Consider the following 21192-nt stretch of genomic DNA (forward strand, 5'->3'; position numbering starts at 1 on the left):
AATTAAAAAAAACATTTATTTATTTATTATGTATATAATATTCTGTCTGTGTGTAGGTCTGCAGACGAGAAGAGGGCACCAGACCTCATTACAGATGGTTGTGAGCCACCATGTGGTTGCCAGGAATTGAACTCAGGACCTTTGGAAGAGCAGGCAATGCTCTTAACCACTGAGCCATCTCTCCAGCCCACGTATGTGGCAATTTTTGTGTTTTGTTAGTTTTGTTTGTTTTTGCTTTTTTAATTTTTTAAAAAGTATTTATTCATTTATTATGTATACAATATTCTGTCTGTGTGTATGTCTACAGGCCAGAAGAGGGCACCAAACCTCATTACAGATGGTTTTGAGCTACCATGTGGTCGCCAGGAATTGAACTCAGGACCTTTGGAAGAGCAGGAAATGCTCTTAACCACTGAGCCATCTCTCCAGCCCCTGTTTTTGCTTTTTTTAAGTAAGGATTCTTTTTTTTTTCTTTTTGGTTTTTGTTTTGTTTTGTTTTTTGAGACATTTGAGACAGGGCCCCTCTGTAGCTTTTGGAGCCTATCCTGGAACTAGCTATTCTTTTTTTTTTTTTTTTAATGTTTACTTATTTATTATGTGTACAGCATTCCTTCCATGTGTGCCCGCAAGCCAGAAGGGGGCGCCAGGTCTCATTATAGATGGCTGTGAGCCACCACGTGGTTGCTGGGAATTGAACTCAGGACCTCTGGAAGTGCTCTTAACCACTGAGCCATCTCTCCAGCCCCCTTATGAGGCTATTCTTATCGATGCTGTCTTCTAACTTTTTCTCATTTTTCATATTTCTTTTCTTTTTCTGGTTATGTTTTTTGGAGCTAGAGATGAACCACGGTCTCACACAGGTAGTCAAGCACACGACCTTTGAGCCGTATCTTCGACCCCAGTCATTTTCTTTTTCGTATTCACCCGCTGACCTTTAATTGGATTTGGTATGTTCTTATAAATTCTACAATGGATTTTTTTTATTACTATTATTGTTTATTTTGTGGGGTTGGGGGGCACACATGAGCCTTGGGCACAAGAGGAAGTCACAGAACAACTTTCCGGAGTCGGGTTTCTCCTTCTACCAGGTGACTACTGGGTATTGAATTCAGATCCTTACGCTTGGTGGCAAATTCCTTTACCGGTTGAGCCATCTTAGCTTTTTTGTTTGTTTGTTTTTTGAGAACAAGGTTTCACTAAGTAGACTTAGCTTGGATGGATGCAATAGTCACAGAAGGAAAAACGTAAATAGTACTCAAAATGAAGTCATCATCATTTGTAATTTAACAACACATGGCATCTAGAGTTCCATTCTCTATGAACAAGCAAATGCAAGTAAAATACTGAAACTGTAGCATTCTAGTCTTTTTGAAAAGTTCAAGGCAAGCCTCAGACAGAAAAATTGGGTGACCTTCCTTTAAGGCGCGGCCCACAAGCCCCGCCCCCACCTGAGCAGCTCCGCCTCACCTAGGCAGGCACTAGGTAAACCACATTTCCCAGAGGCCCCTGCAAAGCTCCTGCGCCTGCGCATTAGAACGGAGAGGGTGTTGCTGTTGCTCTCCTCGCGCGCTAGCTGTCCGCCTCGCCTCGCGCTCACCTCGCCTGGTTTCCGACCCCCGCCATGGAAGAGGCTGAGACGGACGCCACTGAAAACTGTCGCGCCTCCGAGGCCAAGCGAGCCTCTGCCATGCCTCCGCCGCCGCCTCCCATCTCTCCGCCGGCCCTCACCCCGGCGCCCGCGGCCGGTGAGGAGGGCCCGGCGTCCCTGACCGAGGCGGGCGCTCCCGGCTGCTCCCGCTCTCGGCCCCCGGAGCTGGAGCCCGAGCGCAGCCTGGGCCGTTTGAGGGGCCGCTTCGAGGACTACGACGAGGAGTTGGAGGAGGATGAGGAGATGGAGGAGGAAGAGGAGGAGGAGGAAGACATGAGCCACTTCTCGCTGCGGCTGGAGTCGGGGCGGCCGGACTCCGAGGACGAGGAGGAGGTACCGACGACCCTTCCGGACCTGGCTGTGCCCGAGCGGCCTCTGGGACCGAGCGGGACCGGCAGACCTGCCATTGCTGTCGTCGCTTGCAGCTCGCGGCACTTGTGTAGCTCTCCATCCCCGCCCACCCAGGCGTGGCCTCGCTCCTGCTTTATTTTGCGGAGTCCCTGCAGATCACCTAGCGCACTCTCTGTCCGGCTTCTTTCTGTTGTCTGCAAGACCGGGAGGGGTTAGCCGTCTAGGTTTCGTGAGGCTGTCCTCGAGTCTACAAGTCGGACGGAGACGTAGTCATTTTCTGCAGGGTGTTGAGGGTGATAAATCCATCACTAACAGTGAGCGTTTGGGTTTTTGTTAACGTGGTGGTCTAATTTGCCCATTTTTGTAACTCTGTGGAAAGAAAGGCATCCCGGTGGTGGGCGTAGCCCTTTGGTAGTGTTTCTCTGGCCTGCAGGAGGCTTACATTGGGCGAGGCTGTAATACCGTTACTCTCAACATTCGGGCGGTGGAGGCTACAAGTTCAGGGTCGTCCTTGGTAGTGTGGGATGTCCAGGCTGGTCGAGGGGCGTTTTGTAAAACAACAAAAGAACTGATGCCCTTCACTATCAGCGTAAAGTATATGCCAGAGAAGCGGGATCTCTGAGAAACAGAGATTGAATATTTTGAAGGGTTGAAGGTGCAATTAAGTTACATTGCTTATAATGAAATCTTGAGATTATGGCTTAAATTGTTTTGAAATGAGGCCTTACAGTGTTGCTTTGGCCTGGTCTTGAACTCCTGGGCTCAAATGTGCCTTCAGTTTCAGCTAGTAAGGAGGAATATAACCCAAGACTGCCTCACCCGGCTGGTGTATGGCTTGGAGACGGCAAAGGCTTGTATTCTAAACTTGTTACCATTGCATTTGCAGCGCCTGCTGAACCTTGCTGAACTGACCCCGTACATCATGTGTTCTATTTGCAAGGGGTACTTAATAGATGCAACTACCATTACAGAGTGTCTTCATACCTGTAAGCATACAGCTCACATTTCAGAATTGTAGTTTACAAATTTGAAATGTCTTTAAAGTATCCTAAACTAAACAGTTTCTCTTCCAATAGTTTGTAAAAGCTGCATTGTAAGACATTTTTACTATGGCAACAGATGCCCAAAATGCAACATAGTTGTCCACCAGACCCAGCCTCTTTATAATATAAGGTAAGAAAAGATGCATTTAAAATGGATTTACCTTTAAAATAATTATTTTAAGTATTTTTTCTGAAATCTTGATATTGTGTAGTTGTATTGTATTCTTTGAACTCTGTCAAAATTAGCAGAAAGGGAATGGCATAAGCAATGTGTGTGGAGCATGTACCGTGTGCCAGGCACTGTGGTGTATGCTTGAGAGTATATGGCCATTAGTGACGGGAATGGGGAAGAAGTGACAGCAGACACAGGTTGGCTATTCTAACCTAACCCTGAAGGGGGGATACTTTCAGCCAGTCATTTCCACTCTGCAGCATGTAGGTCGTTCTCAGAATTCCTGAAACAACGAGCCTTACCAATAAAACTTAGGTCATTATAGCATATTAACTGACTTTCCATTTCATGCCGTTTCCTTAGAGAATTGGGGAGAGTTCGAGACAGGGTTTTTCTGTGTAGCACTGGCTGTCCTGGAACTCAAGTTTGTAGAGCAGGCTGGCTTCAAACTCAGATCCCCCTGCCTCTGCCGCCTTCCTAATGTAAAAGAGTATACCACTCCGCCTGACTTCAATAACTATTTTTTTTAAGGTGTGCCATATGTGTACCTGGAGCCCTCAGAGGTTAGAAGAGGGCAATGAGTTCCCTGGAACTGGAATTACAGATGGTTATGAGCTGCCATGTGAGTTCTGGGAATAGATAGAACTTGGGTCCTCTGGAAGAGCAATCTGTGTTCTTAACCATCTCTCAGATGAGATGGTACTTAACAGTTAAAATGGAGTCTTGAAAAAAAGGATAGGAGGTGGGCTAGTGAGATGGCTCAGTGGTTCTTCCAAAGGATCCAGGTTGAATTCCCAGCACCCACAGACACATGCAAGACACAAATAAAATAAAATAGAAACATAAGATAAAAATCATTAAAAAAAAATACGTAGTCCTGTCCTCAAGCTCAAATTCTTACTGAGTGCACAAGACCAAGGAACAGTTAGTGAACTATTCAAGAATCTATAAGATTACATATATGTCTTTGGTTTTCTTCCTTTTTTTTTTTTATTCTTTTTCTTTTTTTTTTCTCCCCCTCCCCCCAATGTCTTTGGTTTTCTGAGATGAAGTATGTCTTAGGCACTGCGAGTACTGCCTTACTCTGCCGACTCAAGATGTCTGCTCCTAGCCAGACATGGTGGCGCACACCTTTTAACCCAGCACTCAGGAGGCAGAGGCAGGTGAATCTCTTGAGTTTGAGGCATACAGAGCAGGTTCCAGGACATTTAGGGCTACCCAGAGAAACTTTGTCTTGAAAAACCAAAAAAATAAAAATTTTTAAAAAGATTTTTTTTTTTTTTTTTGGTTTTTCGAGACAGGGTTTCTCTGTGGTTTTGGAACCTGTCCTAGAACTAGCTCTTGTAGACCAGGCTGGTCTCGAACTCACAGAGATCCGCCTGCCTCTGCCTCCCAAGTGCTGGGATTAAAGGCGTGCGCCACCACCGCCCGGCTTTAAAAAGATTTTTGCTCCTGAGGGAAAACAGTGAATTGACTTTGTACCAAAATTCATTTTTCTGAATGTTGCAATATTCTCTATCCTTTCTTTTCTTAGGTTGGACCGACAGTTACAAGACATAGTGTACAAATTAGTGATCAATCTAGAGGAAAGTAAGTTTCTTTCATTTCATGGTTATGACTCCCAAAGGCTCTGATTCTGCTAGTTACATTTTACATGTAATTTAGTCTGTGTTTTATCATTTTTTTAGGAGAAAAAAAGCAAATGCATGATTTCTATAAAGAAAGAGGTCTAGAAGTACCCAAACCTGGTAAGTTTGAATGTGTATTGTAATGTATTCATGGACTGAAGAGATAAACTGTCCTTGGGGCGCTGTCCTCATTCGCTTTCTATTAGGTGATAAAGTAGACCTGGTAGGAGCAGCTTAGGGAGAGAGGGTTAGTGTGGCTCACAGGCTACATCACATCATTACAGGGAAATGAAGGCCGAGGAACTGGAGCTCTTAGTCACAACATGCTCACACTCAAGAAGAGAAAAATTCATGCACACATGCATACCCACTGCTCAGCTCACTTCCAACCCAGGGAATGATACTGCCCACTCTTAGGCTGGGTCTTCCCAGATAGATTAACATAACATAATTTTTTTTTTTTTTTTTTGGTTTTTTCGAGACAGGGTTTCTCTGTGTCTTTGGAGCCTGTCCTGGAACTAGCTCTCGTAGACCAGGCTTGGTCTCGAACTCACAGAGATCCGCCTGCCTCTGCCTCCCGAGTGCTGGGATTAAAGGCGTGCGCCACCACCGCCCGGCAGATTAACATAATTAAAAACTCCTCACAGGCATGCTCATAAACCCAGCCGGATATAGATAATCCCTCATTAAGACTTCCCAGGTGATTTTAGACTGTCAAGTTGAAAATTAATACCATCACAGGTGCTCTTTGGAAATACCTAGTTATATCCTCCCCAGAAATATTTTGAAGGTAATGCTACAGTATAACCTAACCTAACAGTTTGTAAGAATTAAGGGGACTGGATGTAGTGCATGCCTGTAATCTCAGCACTTAGGTAACTGAGTCAGGAGGATTGCTGTTGAGTCTAAGGCCAGCCTGAGTAACATAATGAGACACTTTGTTTTTTTCAAGACAGGGTTCCTGTATGTAGCCCTGGCTCCTCTGGAACTCACTTTGTAGACCAGGCTGGCCTCAAACTCACAGAGGTCCACCTGTCTTTTCCACTTGAGTGAGGGCATTAAAGGTGTGCACCACCACCCCCTGGTGAGACTTTCTTTTTTTTTTAATAATATTTATTTATTTATTATGTATACAATATTCTGTCTGTGTGTATGCATGCAGGCCAGGAGAGGGCACCAGACCTCATTACAGATGGTTGTGAGCCACCATGTGGTTGCTGGGAATTGAACTCAGGACCTTTGGAAGAGCAGGCAATGCTCTTAACCTCTGAGCCATCTCTCCAGCCCGACTTTCTTTTTTTTAAAAAAAAACGTGTGATTGCTGGGCAGTGGGGCAGTGGTGGCACACACCTTTAATCCCAGCACTCAGCAGAGGCAGGCAGATCTCTGTGAGTTCGAGGCCAGCCAGGACTGTTACGCAGAGAAACCCTGTCTCAAAAAACAAAACAAAGCAAAACAAAAGTGTGTGAGGAGGAATCACAAACAGACTCAAGAGCTAGATTTTGTGAGTTTGTTCCTAGCACTGACTCTTGGTTAGGTTAGGTGATGTGAGGAAATAATAGTAGATAATACAGTGACAAACATCTATAAAATAAGGATGAATATCATACTTGATTAAACACATTGATTAATACCAGCACTTTGGACAGTGCTGGGCACATGGTAACTTACTTTTATGTTAGTAATAATGTCAGGTAGATTTGGGTTTAAATCCTGATTGTTCTGTTACTTGGGGACCTTAGGCAAATTCTTCTCATATTTTAAGTGTAGCTATTGTACATTTATAATGATTAAATGAGAGTGTAATGTGCTAAGCATGAGTATTGTACATAGTATTTGTAGTTACTTATGTTGTTGCTGTTTTAATGAACTCTGTGTGGCCCATATAAATCAGTCACATGTCTGCCTTTTATTGTGGAGTGGTCCCTGAGCTTACAGTTAATTTTGTTGTTTTTCTTTCCTTTTTTTACATTTATGTTTATTTAGAGAATGTGTGTGTATATGTATGTGTGCAAGTGTATATATGTATGCACACGTGTTTGTACTTGCACAGGAATCCACTGGCAGAAGTTAGTACCTCACAAGGTGGGTCCTAGGGGTCAGACCCAAAGACTTGGCAGCAAGTACCTCTACCAGCTGAGCCATTTTTCCTACCTTAAAATCATTGATTTTTGATAGATTAACTGATGTTATTACGGAAAAGAAGATTTGTTCAGGGCTTTATAATAATTTAGTTAACATAGTATAATAATACTGTGTGATTCATTCCTTAAAGATGACAATTATTAAATTATTATATTATTAAATTATTATTAAAATTGTAATGCTACGTTAGCTTCTTTGTTTCTGTCTCAATTAGCTGTTCCACAACCAGTCCCTTCAAACAAAGGAAAAACCAAGAAAGTCCTAGAGTCAGTGTTTCGTATTCCACCTGAACTTGATATGTCTTTATTACTAGAGTTCATTGGGTGAGTAACCTAGAAAATGTGTTTGCTTACTTTTTGCATTTGCATTTTGAGTCAAGGTTTTTTTTTTTAATTAATTAATTAATTAATTAATTTATTTATTAAAGATTTCTGTCTCTTCCCCGCCACCGCTTCCCATTTCCCTCCCCCAATTAAGTCCCCCCCACTCAGCCCGAAAAGCAATCAGGGTTCCCTGTCCTGTGGGAAGTCCAAGGAACCCCCACCTCCATCCAGGTCTAGTAAGTTGAGCATCCAAACTGCCTAGGCTCCCACAAAGCCAGTGCGTGCAGTAGGATCAAAAACCCATTGCCATTGTTCTTGAGTTCTTTTACACTGTAGCCTAGACTAGCTTTGAACTCATCCTCTGGTGCCTGGTTTTCAGTTTGTAATCCACCATGCTTGGCTTGTAAATTACCTTTTGGGGGTGAAGAGGTGTTCCAGTGGTTAAGAGCATTTGCTGTTCTTGCAGAGGATAGTTCCCAATCATGTCATATTGCTCACAGCTGTCTGTAACTCCAGTTTGAGAGGATCTGTGTTGTTTTTAACAAAATATCAATCATTTGATTTTATGAATAAAGATTGGAACCCAGATGCTGGGGTGAAAGCCTGCTAGCTCAGAGAGGCAGAGAAAGAGCCCAGCTGACATTTTTCTTCTGCTCTCAAACCAGCCTTCTCAAACTCAATGTCCCTCCCATCTCTTTCTTTCTTCTTTTTTTTTTTAAATATTTATTTATTATGTATACAATATTCTGTCTGTGTGTATGTCTGCAGGCCAGAAGAGGGCACCAGACTTCATTACAGATGGTTGTGAGCCACCATGTGGTTGCTGGGAATTGAACTCATGACCTTTGGAAGAGCAGGCAATTCTCTTAACCTCTGAGCCATCTCTCCAGCCCCCCTCCCATCTCTATCCTCCTGACTCCCTCTTACTCTGTTTTTTTTTCCTTAATAATCTTGTATTCACTTCCTGTCAGCTGCTTGGTTGTTTTGCCTCTTGATCTGTGGCTGACTTTATTTAATTCTGTATACAATATTCAGGCAGAAAGCTCTTGGATTAAAGGTGTGTGACCGGTTCATAAACTTTCTCCCCCTCAGGAAATGAAGTGTGCAAAGTTTAAAATGCGGTATTAAACTTTACTTGTTTTACCACTAGGTGGCAGAAGTGACAATCTTATTTCTTTCCAAAGATTTATATAACCATGTTTTAAAAATAGAATAAGGCCTTTCCTAGTAGTATGCACGCCTTTAATCCCAGCTCTCGGGAGGCAGAGGCAGGCAGATCTCTGTGAGTTTGAGTACAGCCTGGTCTACATCTCAAGCCCAGAACAGCCAGACTACCCAGAAGCTTGTTCTCAACCTACTGCTCCCCCAATCCCACCCCACCCCAAAATGCTGGGTGTGGTAACACACAGCTGTAAAACCCCAGTGTTCAGGAGGTGGAAGCAGGAGAGTCAGAGATTCAAGATTAGCCTCAACTGCATAGTGAGTTCCGGACCAACCCCAGCTACATGAGCTCTTGTCTCAAAACATAATATAAAAATTGAGGCCGGTGAGATGGCTCAGCAGGGAAAGTCACTGTCAAGCCTGTCCACCTGAGATAGATCCCAGGAACTCGTATGATGGAAGGAGAGAACTGATGCCTGCAAGTTCTCTTCTGACCTCCACATGGAAAGCACTGTGGTGTGAGCGTCAATATAAAACAAATGTAAAAAAAGATTTTAGCCCATTATGGTGGCATGCGCCTTTAATCCCAGCATGCGGGAGGCAGAGGCAGGTGTATCTCTGTGAGTTCAAGGCCAGCCTGATCTATAAGAGCTAGTTTCAGGACAGGCACCAAAGCTACAGAGAAACCTTGTCTCAAAAAAAAAAAAAAAAACCAATAAATAAAGTATTAATATTGAGTAACCGTTCCTTTATTTTTTCAGTGCTAATGAAGATACAGGACACTTTAAGGTAATGCATTTTTTGTTTACTTAGAGGATGCTATAGATAAAAATTCTGAATCAGATTAGCAATCAAGTAGAGATTATCTTTAATTAAAATGTTTGATAAGCAAGCTACTGAAATTCAACAGTAACAGTAATGCTGTATTAGTGTCTCAGGGTAAGGAACATTAAGTGGAGCTTTGTTACTGATTCAGAAAGTAATATAAGGAAAATAAGTAAATAATTTACAAAACCAAATGCCATGTTGATTGGTTATTCATTTTTTTTTAGATTTTTGAAATAGATCTTATATAGCCCCATGCTGGCCTTGAATTTGTTATGCAGCCAAAGATGACTTTGAACTTCTGATCATCCTGCCTCTACTTTCCAAGTGATAGGATTACAAGCATGTACTACCAGTCCCAACTTTAATGTAATTTTAAAAAATTCTAAGAGTCAGGTTTGGTAATTATAAGCTTGTTTTCCTACCTCTCTGGAGGCTGCAGCAAGAGGATCCAAAATTTGAAGCCAGCCTAGGCTACTCTGTAAGACCAGTCTTAAAAAAAAAAAATCCAAAGTGTCTTGTATAGTTGGTGCTTAGAGTTTAACATGAATTTAAATTTTTATATTTAACATTTTTGACTAAGTTAACCTGCCTTAACTTGTCACTTCAAGCATTCACTGAGATTTGAGGTAAGAATAAAACTACTTTGTATCATACTTTGTCAGTTGTTGAGATGTATAGCAAGCTAGAGACACCTAGAAAAGTAGATCTCTGATGTATTTGTGATAAAGACTGTTCATTTTATTAAGAAATGGCAGAGTTGTTTTGTTTGTGACACCTATGTACTAGAGTTCTAAGGGAAAACCCATGGCTGTGTGAGTCCCAACAGGCAAGGCTCAGTTACCCATCCTGTTGTGACAGTTGAGGCGAGTTTGGACTAGGGATAGAGTTCCAGTTGGTGTGGCTTTTTCTTGCCACACTCCATAACCAGTGTGGTTCCTATGCCTGAAATCCCAGCACTTGTGAGGTACATGTCAAGTTCAGGGCAACTCTGGGTAATATTGTCTGGGGAAAAAAGTATTGATGAAAAGCATTAAAAGGTTTAATCAGTATTGCCACATTAGGAAAAGAACTGATAAAGAGGTTCCGTGATTCATTTGTCTTAAAGTCACTGGCTTAGCTTTTTGTGGTGGTTGTTCTTTTGTGTTTTTGAGACAAGTTCTCATTCTGTAGCCCAGCTAACCTGGAACTCACGTAGCCCAGTCTGGCCTTGAATTCATGGCACTCTGCTTGCCTTAATGCTAGGAATTTATGTGTGAATCACCATGCCTGGCAACTTTAGGTTTAAACAAAGCTGGGGCAAGAGGCAAGTATTTAACAAGTTTTGATCAGACTGTGGTCTGATGGGTCATTACCTTAGTTCTGCCTCTTGAAGCTGGTTCAGGAGTTTTTATTGTTTGAGGGGACAGTTTGGTTCTCTTGAGATGGTTGTTCTGGCTAAAGATGTTCTCACAATGGGGAGATCTGTCTGTGAGGTTCTGCTGTACCTAGAATCTAAGGTGACTCATTTTAGTGGAGATCTTCAGATGCCTGTGGGGAATCGGGAACAGGATATTGTAAAAGATGGCAGCATGGGGCAGGAGAGACGGCTCAGCAATTAAGAGCCTAGACTGCTCTTGCAGAAGAGCTGATTGTGGGTGGTTCCCAGCACACTCATCGAGCGGCTCACAACTACCTGTAACGCTAACTACCTGTGTCTAGATTTCTTCTTATTTTAAATTTTAGAAAGAAATTCTCTTTCTTTCTTTCTTCCTTTTTTTTTTTTTTTTTTAATGAAATAGGCCTATAGCTTAGGTTGTCCTTAGCTCATGACAGTTTTCCTGCCTCAGCTTTTAGAGTACTGGGATTATAGATGTGAGCCACCATACTTGACTTCAAAAAAACAAAAACAAAAACCCTTGTTTTCTCAAGTGTATGTATATGTTGTCCAGGCTGTCTTAGCTCTTAGGCTCAATTAAACCCGAACTGCAGGCATGTACTGCATTGCTCTTGTGTCGTCTTCTCCCAAGTAGATGAAACTACAAGCAGGTGCTGCAATGCCCGGATTTTCTTGTTTTGTCGTGTGTGTGTGTGTGTGTGTGTGTGTGTGTGTGTGTGTGTATATTTGTAACAGGATGTCAACCATAGCTCAGGTTGATCTTGAACTTAAATCCTCTTGTTTCCACTTCTTAAGTTTTAGGATTTCAGACATGTAGCATTGGACTGGACTTCCTTGTTTTTCATGAACTTTTAAAGTAAATCAACAAGCCTTTCTATTAAAAATGTTGTTGGCATATTTAAAAGATTTGCAGAATTTCTATTTTTCTTTTTTTTGGATTACAAATTGACTCAAGTTCATAGCAGTTTTTTTTTAAGAGCCTACTGAATTATCTTGGCTTAAAAATTTGCGTTAAAGGCTGGAGAGATGGCTCAGCGGTTAAGAGCACGGGCTGCTCTTCCAGAGGTCCTGAGTTCAATTCCCAGCAGCCACATGGTGGCTCACAGCCATCTGTAATGAGGTCTGGTGCCCTCTTCTGGCCTGCAGGGACACATGGAAGGAATGTTGTATACATAATAAATAAATAAATAAATCTTTTAAAAAAAAATTCTTTAAAAAAAATTTGCGTTAAAGTTTGTAATTTTATGTATGTGTATACTTAAATAATCTGAACAGTCTTGTCTGTTTTTGTAGCCATTAGAAAAGAAGTTTGTGCGTGTTTCAGGAGAAGCAACTATTGGGCATGTAGAGAAATTTCTTAGAAGAAAAATGGGTCTTGATCCAGCTTGTCAGGTACAGTACATGTATGTAAAAGGAAAGGTGAGGTTGAAAGACTACCTTTGACATACTGAAAAATTGTCTCTAGAATCATGCAGTGGCTTTTATATGATACAGATACTATGACTATTAATAGAATGTTGATATAACTGATATTAGTTATAATTCTCCAAGAAACAAAACTGACAGAATGAATATAAATATAATAAATATATGTATTAAATATATATATATATATATATATATATATATATATATATATATATATGTGTGTGTGTATAGGTTTACTAGAATGTTTTACAGGCTGTGATCCAACTAGTCCAACAATGAATGTCTCTTGATGCAAAAGTCAAGAATCTGATAGTTGAGTCCACGGGGATAAGACAGCTGGTCTTCATTCTGCATACTAGTAACAGCAAAATAATGCCCAAGCAGCAGGATAGATGAACTCTCGAGTGAGATAGGCTGCCACCAGCAGGTCGATCTTCTGATCTCAAATGATCCATTTAAGAAAATTCTGCACAGCTTGTCAGTGGTGGCATACACTTTTAATCCCAGGTCAGGGAAAGTCTTTGGGATTTAGTTCTCTACCTCCACTGTGGGTTCTGGGGATCAAATTAGATTGTTGGGCTTGCTCACTCAGCAAGTACTTTTATCTACTGAGTCATTTTCCAAACCCATTTATTTGTTTGTTTGTTTGTTTGTTTGTGGTTTTTGGAGACAGGGTTTCTCTATTTTCCCCAGCCCATTTATTTGTTTGTTTATTTATTCATTTGACAGGGTTACTTTATAGCCCTGCTATCTTGGTACTCACTTTATAGATTAAGTTAAGTAAGATCTGCCTGCCTCTGTCACCTTCCAAGTTCTGGGATTAAAAACATGTACCACCATGCCTAGATTCTAGGCCCACTGTTTTAGATTTACTTCATTTTTTTATTTAACGTAATATGTATGTGTACTGTGTGCATGCTTAGTGCCCCCAGAGGCCAAAAATATCGCATTGGATCCCTCAGAACTGGAGTTACAGATTTTCGTAAGCTTCCTTGTGGATGCTGGGACTTGAACCTGAGCCTTCTATAGTAGTAGCAATTACTCTTAATCACTGAGCCATCTCTCTAGACTCCCAATATATTGTTCTTATTGATAAAGATCATCTGTATATTTGTGCAACATTTACAAGAATATTTTGAAATTTGTACGCTATGAAATGACTAAATTGAACTAACAGAATCTTCTTTATTTTTCTCTGGAGACAGGGTTTTTCTTTGTAGCTCTGGCTGTCCTAGAACTCACTTTGTAGACCAGGCTGACCTCAAAGTCAGAGAGACCCACTGTTTCTGCCTCCCAAGTGCTGGGATTAAAGGTGTGCACCACCATGCTCAGCAAAAAAAGAAAAAAAGGCCACACCTATTTCAACAAGGCCACAACACCTAATAATACCACTCCCTTAGGGGGGTCATTTTCTTTCAAACTACCACAGAGTCTAAGTTATAGACTGTTGTGAGCCACAGTGTGGGTGCTGGGTATTGAACCTTGGTTCTCTGGAAGAGCAGCAAGTCCCCTTGATCACTGAGCCAGCCTAATAATGCTTTTTAAAAGATGAGACACTGAAAATGTTTATTCTCTTGACTGATCTGTAAAATATGGGCTTGGGACAGAGAGGTGGCTAAAGACACTTGCCTTGCAAGTTGAGTCACCTGAATTCAGTCCCTTGAGCCACATAGTTGTGGAAGGAGAAAACTGACTCTACACAGCAGTCAAAGCTTTGACCTCCACACACTCACTGTGGCACACAGGCTTACACAAATCTGCACACATACGATCTTTTTTTTAAAAAGACAGTTTCACTTTTTTCTCATAATATTCAAGAGTTTTAGAAATTATTTAAATTTTTTAAAATTTTGCCAGCTCTTAGTTATGTAGGTAAATATTCCTTTTTTTTTTTTTTTTTTTTTTTTTTTGGTTTTTCGAGACAGGGTTTCTCTGTGGCTTTGGAGCCTGTCCTGGAACTAGCTCTGTAGACCAGGCTGGTCTCGAATCCTACTGTTAATTCATACCTCGTAGTGGTCATAACTTAGCATTTTCTCAAAATATTGAAATAATGGTAAAGATTATCAAAGATATAGACCCATGAATTGTGACTTTCAGTGTTTAAGCTTTCCAAATCCTAGAGACGATAAATAAGTTGTTTCATTATGCTATATTGGAGATTGCACCCAGGGCTTTATACTTGCTAAGTAATGCTACTGAGCTCATCTCACAGCCTCCTTTTTTGTTTTATGTTTATTTTTTAATTTTATATGTATGGGTCTTTTGCCTGCATTTATTTATCTGTGTACCACCTGTGCGCAGTACTCAAGGAGGTTAGAAGAGGGCATTTATCCTCTGTAACTGGAGTTACAGATGACTGTGAGCTGCCATGTAGGTGCTGGGCTTAACTGGGTGCCCTTGGCTGCTGAGCCATCTTTCTAGCCCTTTGATTTTTTGCTTGTTTTGTTTTGAGACAGGATCTTATTGTGTAACATGGCTGGTCTGGCCTATTACTAAGAGATCCAGCTCCACAGTACATGTTTGTAGTCCAGGCCCAGGCACAGATAGATAGATTCCCTGAGCTCATTAGCCTTCCAGCCTAACCAATTAGTAAGCTCCAGTTCCAGGGAAAGTAAGTTAAGACAGTGATAGAGGACACTTTTTGGACTCCATGAACAAGGGTGCACATAAAGAAAACACTGTAATTTTTAGAAAATCTACTATAAAATAGTTAAATACAATCGTGAAATAGTCATGCTAATTCCCCTCTTCACATGTTTTGAAGCAGGAAAGTGGTCTGATATAGCCTGTTGTTTTCCCATAGGTAGATATCATCTGTGGTGATCACTTATTGGAACGGTACCAAACTCTACGGGAAATCCGGCGTGCAATAGGTGATGCAGCAATGCAGGTTGGTTTTTTTTTTTTAATATTTATTTATTTATTATGTATACAACATTCCTTCCATGCCTGCCTGCATGCCAGAAGAGGGCACCAGATCTCATTATAGATGGTTGTTAGCCACCATGTGGTTGCTGGGAATTGAACTCAGGACCTTTGGAAGAGCAGTCAATGCTCTTAACCTCTGAGCCATCTCTCCAGCCCCTGCAGGTTGGTTTTGGACTTTATCAGACTTATGCTAAACAGATTTACAATGTAATGAATTATAAGAATTCTGTGGTGATAGAGCTGAAGAAATGCCTCAGGGATTGAGTACTGCCTCATCTTGCAGAGGACCTAAATTTGCTGTTGAGTTTGAGGACCTTGGGCTACATAGTCTATACATCAAGCAAAACCAAAGATTCATAAACAAAAATCTTTGAATTTTAATTGAGTGTGACAGGAAACTATTGGAAACTTCTTGTAGTGATACTTCATTTGTATTTTAATAAATAAAGCATGCCTGAAGATCAGAGAGTAAAACAGCCCCACTGATCAGCCTTACAGACTAGGCAGTGGTGACACACACCTTTAATCCCAGTAGCCACCCTAGTTTGCCATAGAAACCAGGCGGTAGTGGTGCACACCTTTATTCTCAGCCCTAGAGAGGAATATAAGATGGGAGGAGACAACTCTCACTCACATTTTGAGGATTCAGGAGGCAGGATCACCATTTCGGACTGAGGTAGAGGTAAGAACCCGTGGCTGACTGTTTAGCTTTTCTGACCTTCAGGTTAAACCCCAGTATCAGTCTCTGGGTTTTTATTAATCATGCTACAACTTCTGAACAAAACGAAAGTGGCAGTTTGATTTATTACTCAAGAGTGCTAGTGGAGACAGCTGAAATTGCTTTATAATAGCCACATTTGCTGGGTGTGGTGGCACTCATACTGTCACTTGGTAGGTGGAAGCAGGAAGATCAGTAGTTAAGGCCACCCTTGGCTACATAGTTAGTTTGAGACCTGCTTTGCTATTTGAGACACTCAAGGCTTTAATACAGTCTCAACATTACCTGGTAATTCCCTTAACATGCATTAATACATTTATGAGAGTGGAGACCACTGATCTAATTACCTTCCACTGAGCACCACATCTTCAACACTCTACACTGGGAATCAAGCTTTAGATTTGAACCTATGAAGGACAAACCATAAACTGGCATAGAGTTAAAAGTTAACGGTGATAGAGATATGAATAGAAAATATAAATTTAAATGTTGTTTACATATACATATTTATAGAAAATATAAATATAGCATCTAGATTACATTTAAATTACAAGCAATTATTTTGAAAGATATGTTCATATATATGCACTGAAGTAATTTGAGATCTTAAAACAGCTTGTAAGCTACACTGAGTTTTATATCTGCATATCAATGTATTATTCTGAAAAATGATACTTTTTAACTTCTGAACTATGACAAAAATGCAAAAGTATGATTTTTATGTATATAAATCTGGTAATGGAATCTTTGTATTTGTGTTATATGGATATTCACTTTGATCATGCTAATTTGAGTAGGTATAATGATGGTTCATGGATCAAATATGGTATATCATGTTTTATTTGACCTATATTCTCCCCCACACACTTATTGATTGATTGATTGATTGATTGATTGTGAGGCTGAGTTTCTCTATGTAACAGCTCTGGCTGTCCCAATTGCTGGTCTTTTCTATATTTTAAATTTTTAAATTCATGCAGATAAGCATCTGCTTTTTGGTTTATCATTGATGTTTGCCATTCCTTACTATCTCACATTCATTTACATTACATTACTTTTCTGGCTTTTGTGAGCATTTGAATTTGTATATCCTTTTCCAGAATCTTCTTGTCTTTTCTGGAGTTTGCCAGGTTGCAGTGGGTTGAGTCTTTCTCAGATAGATCAAGTATTCAGTCTGTGAATAGTCTGTGGACAAAAAAAGTTCTCGGTTGTTTTTGATCATAAATGCCTGTCCCTGATTAGCTGTGGTTATATGAGAGGTACACATTGGCTTCTGAGCGTCATCATATTGAGCTGTTTGGGGTGTGTCACCTGAGCTGCTCAGGAGGCTAGGGCAAAAATTGTTTTCAGCCCAGAAATTTTTGGCCAGGCTGGGCCCATCTTTCAAAAGGACCTAGAGTCTGGAGAGATGATTTAGCAGTTAGGAGCCTGTACTGCTCCTGTAGAGTTTGGTTCATAGCACCCTTGTCAGGCAGCTCACAATTCTAAGTCTTAAGAAGAAAGGAATGGGAGGCATGGTGGTGCGAGCCTGGAATCCTAGCAGTTATTCAGAGAGTAAGGCCAGACAGAGCCGTATAACAAGACTCTGACTCAGAAAAAGAGAAAGAGGGGCTGGAGAGATGGCTCAGCGGTTAAGAGCATTGACTGCTTTTCCAAGGTCCCGAGTTCAATTCCCAGCAACCACACGATGGCTCACAACCATCTGTAATGAGATTTGGCGCCTTCATAAATCTTTTACCAAAAAGAAAGAAAGAAAAAAGATACATTGACGGCGAGTTTTTAGTCATGCCAATAAAAACCAGCTATATTTATCTTGTACTCTCTTTTTTAATGTTAAAGAATTTCTCATTACTGTTAGATTATAAAAAATAGGCCATGTTGGTTTGTTCATATATCATACATAACTAGTTCTGAAAGAACTGAATAGTCTTTTTTTTCACTTTCCAGGATGGTCTGCTTGTTCTTCATTACGGTCTTGTGGTTTCTCCTTTGAAAATAACATGAAGAATTGAGGGTATATGAGGAAGAAAATGCAGTAAGGATGCTTCTGCAGGTCTGCATCACACCAAAGATTCTCAGAAACATGTAGCCACCACTACTTTGTGCTGTTAAGAGCTAGCTTCTGATTTTCCACACCAGAACCCTAGCATTGTGTGTACAACTTGAAACAATAGAATGTATTTACTACACTAGAGACTATATACAAAGCACTCAAAACTCAGGGGAAAAACTGAAAACACTGAATTTTAAAATTCCTTGTGATTCCAAATACGAGGAAGTTGCTGGTTGCTTCCCATCTTTGAGGTAGGTTGGTCATCTGGCAGCTAGGATTCTGCCTTCCAGGCTGCATGGGTCGGGCAGGTGTCCTTGCAGAGCAGCTTTGCTTTGAGTTCAAAGCCGGACTTTAAACCGCAGGGTGCACTCAGCACCAAAACTACTGTCCGTTACACAATCCTGTCCTATTCTAAACGTTAAAAACCAACAGTGATCCTATTAAAGCAGTGTTATCCAGCTCTGAGACAGTGGAGAGACTGTCTCCTGTTGGGTACGGCTCTTAACATCCCTAAATATGAGGTGCTTCTCTGTGATGTTTTATTTGCATAGATCAGTGCTACTGGGACAGGTGTCAGATGGGTTCCCTCAGTGTGGCTGTTGATAATGGCACTTGTCATGGCACTGCTTCTGAAAGTAGCAAAAAATTTCAGGTGAATTACCAGAAGTTTACAGAATCCTTATTGTTTCCTCAGTCACTTACCTTAACTGGTTCTATGTTTAATGTTTGTTTTCTCATCACTGGGATAAAGAATGAGAGTCTGAGAACCTTGCTTTCATGAAGTAAGGTCATGAAATTTATATTTTAAACTTAATGTTTAAAATTAATTTTAAGCATTATTTTGCCTAAAATTAGCATCCTGATGCTTTCTAGAAGAAATATTTTATAGACTCTTATTTCACAGCAAAATTTCCAAACAGAAACTTATAAGATTGAACTTACATTGGCAGATGTTTTGTAAAAAATTTATGAAATTGTGTGTGAATCTCTTCTGACATTTAATAAAATTTATTTTATCCAATGTTGATTTCTTGACATTTTTTCTTTATTTTTTATTGTATGTATGTGTGTGCTATAATATCGTGGGAGGAAAGCAAAAGAATAATTTCTCTTCATCCACCGTGTGAGTCCTGCAGTTCAAATTTAGATAGTCAGGCCTGATGGCAACACCTTTATCTATGAGACAGCTCAGCAGCCCTTGGCTGGGTTTTAAAAAACAAAACACTTCAAAAGACAGGTGTCTGAATTAAAGTGCCGTGACTAGGTATTTAATCGGTGTCTTGACACTTGCCGCTGCTGTGCTGTGCCGAGCTGCTGTGACAGTAGACAGTTGTAGAATCCATGCCATTGCAGCGGAGGCAGCCAGCACCTAGTTAGGATTTCCAAGGCCATCCTCAGGTCAAATCCAGAGGATGCAAATTAAAATCAGCAAGGGGAACAGGCACATTTCCTGGAGTTAAGGACAACAAGGCACAAGTTTCTGCTTGACTTACTCCAGTTGTCATGTAGGGGCAGTTGTTCTCAGAAATTAGTGTGATGATGTCTTGCCAACAAGTTCACTGTATTATTCCGTTTTAGTGGGAGTTAAGGAGGCACTAGTGTATTTGTGATTTTGGTAATTAGCTCCTTATACCGCAGAACCTGCCCACAAGCAAGTTACACTGTTAGCATAAACTTCATGCCATGGCCCCAAATCTCTGGTGTACACTGGTAATCAAAGCCTGATGAATTTACCCTTTATTGTGTAATATCACATACTAGAAATCCTGGTTTGTTGCCAGAGAGAGATATGGCTCAGTGGATAATGTTGCCCATGCCAAGCCTTAAGTTCAATATCTGGAACTCACGTGGTAGGAGAGAACCAGTTCCTACAGATAGTTCTGACCTCCACACGTCTGTTATGGCATGCCTCCCATACATATATTCATACATGATAAATAATGAAAATAAAATTTTGTTCGGGGTGTGGGAGCTTAGGTCAGAAGTTACTCAGATGGTCCTCAGGGGCTGTCTACTTTTTTTTTTTTTTTTTCAATATAGGGTCGCTCCTGTAACCTGGGATTCACTGATTTGGACAGGCTGCCTGGCCAGCAGACCCCAGAGATGCTCCCATCTCTACCTACTGAGCCTTAGTTACAAGCACATACTGCCATGTCTAGGTCTTTATATGGGTGCTCGGGATAGGGATAGAACTCAGATCTTCATGCTTGTATGGCAGGCACTTGCTAACTCATCTCCCTAACCCCTGAGGGCCTGATTTTGGAATAGAGATAGAAGCCAGCTAGGTATTACGTGAGACAGGATCTCTGAGTTCAAGGCCAGCCTGGTCTACGTAGCAAGTTCTAGGACAGTCAGGGCTCCATGGACTCCATCTCAAAAACAAAATGGCACAAAACCCCTCAAGTTTGTGTATGCTAAACGTCTTTGTGTATATAGGTGCGTGTTCCTGTACATGCATGGGAGCCAGAAGAGGGTTGTATCCTTCAGAGCTGAAGTTACAAGCATTTGCTAGAAGTTTGAGTTGTAAGAAGAGTGCTGGGATCCAAGTCTGATGCTCAAGCTTGCACAGTGAGCATTTTTAACCACTGAGCCATCTCCAGCCCTCCACAGTTTGCTTTGAGACAGTGTTAGACATCAGCCCAGGATACATGATACCCTTTTCAAAGAAGAATAAGAGTCTCACTTTTTATCCCTTGAATGTTGTGATGTACAAATAAATGTAATTGTTGGCTTCTCTTCAAAACTAGACTGGGGAAATCTGAATTAATTTCCTACAGAGATTTAATAGTCTTTCCACAAATGAAATGCCATATTGATCTTCTGAAAGTCTGCCAAGCACTTACACATGGCAGCAGGCCTACTTGAGTCTCTTAGTACAGTCAGTTCCTTCCTAATGAATAAGGGAATCTATCCATTAATATCATGAGGTTGATATAGAATCATTTACTTCTTCCTTCTTGCTTTGCCTACATTTACCACTAAGCAGAAGAGGGGTGGAATACAGCCTGGGGATTAATATCTCAGATTCTGAGGCTGGATCTCCTGCATTCTGATTTTAACCTTAGATTCTTGTGCTTATATTTGATCTAAAGTGTCCCACGAACTTCAGGTACCAGGGGAGCTCCTTTTTGAGTGAGCTAAAGCTTGATGAGCCCTGAAGGAGGTGGTTTGTTTGAAAGAGGGTCTCTCTGGCTCTGACTGGCCTGGAACTTGCTGTGTGGCCAGGCTGGCTTTGAACAAAGAGATCTACTTACCTCTGCCTCCTGGATGCTGTGATTATGTTGTTCGTTTCTTGGCTGCCCAGACTCCCAAAATATTCACACAGAAATGGTATTAATTAAATCACTGCTTGGCCAATTACTTAAGTGTATTGCTAGCAAGCTCTAGAATT

At 41.0% G+C, this 21192-nt stretch overlaps 1 protein-coding gene across 5 annotated transcripts; it reads left to right on the forward strand.

The window, feature by feature from the left end:
* Window positions 1–1550: 1550 nt before the first annotated feature.
* Pcgf6 (polycomb group ring finger 6) lies at window positions 1551–18822 on the forward strand. Of its 5 annotated transcripts, none has more exons than XM_041662215.1 (11): window positions 1551–1981; window positions 2886–2985; window positions 3076–3172; window positions 4749–4804; window positions 4903–4962; window positions 7178–7310; window positions 9233–9260; window positions 9908–9925; window positions 11968–12066; window positions 14906–14992; window positions 17696–18822. In XM_041662215.1, the coding sequence occupies exons 1-11, from the start codon at window positions 1622–1624 to the stop codon at window positions 17750–17752; spliced, it is 1095 nt and encodes a 364-aa protein (XP_041518149.1). In that variant the 5' UTR covers window positions 1551–1621; the 3' UTR covers window positions 17753–18822. The 5 variants fall into 5 exon arrangements, with proteins under 5 accessions (XP_041518149.1, XP_041518153.1, XP_041518151.1 ...); XM_041662219.1 differs by having other exon boundaries at window positions 14910–14992; XM_041662217.1 differs by having other exon boundaries at window positions 7202–7310.
* Window positions 18823–21192: the final 2370 nt, after the last annotated feature.

Source organism: Microtus oregoni, unplaced genomic scaffold, assembly GCF_018167655.1.
Source record: "Microtus oregoni isolate MIOR12 unplaced genomic scaffold, Mior012 000012F_ref0000307, whole genome shotgun sequence".
In the NCBI taxonomy this organism is placed as follows: Eukaryota; Metazoa; Chordata; class Mammalia; order Rodentia; family Cricetidae; genus Microtus; species Microtus oregoni.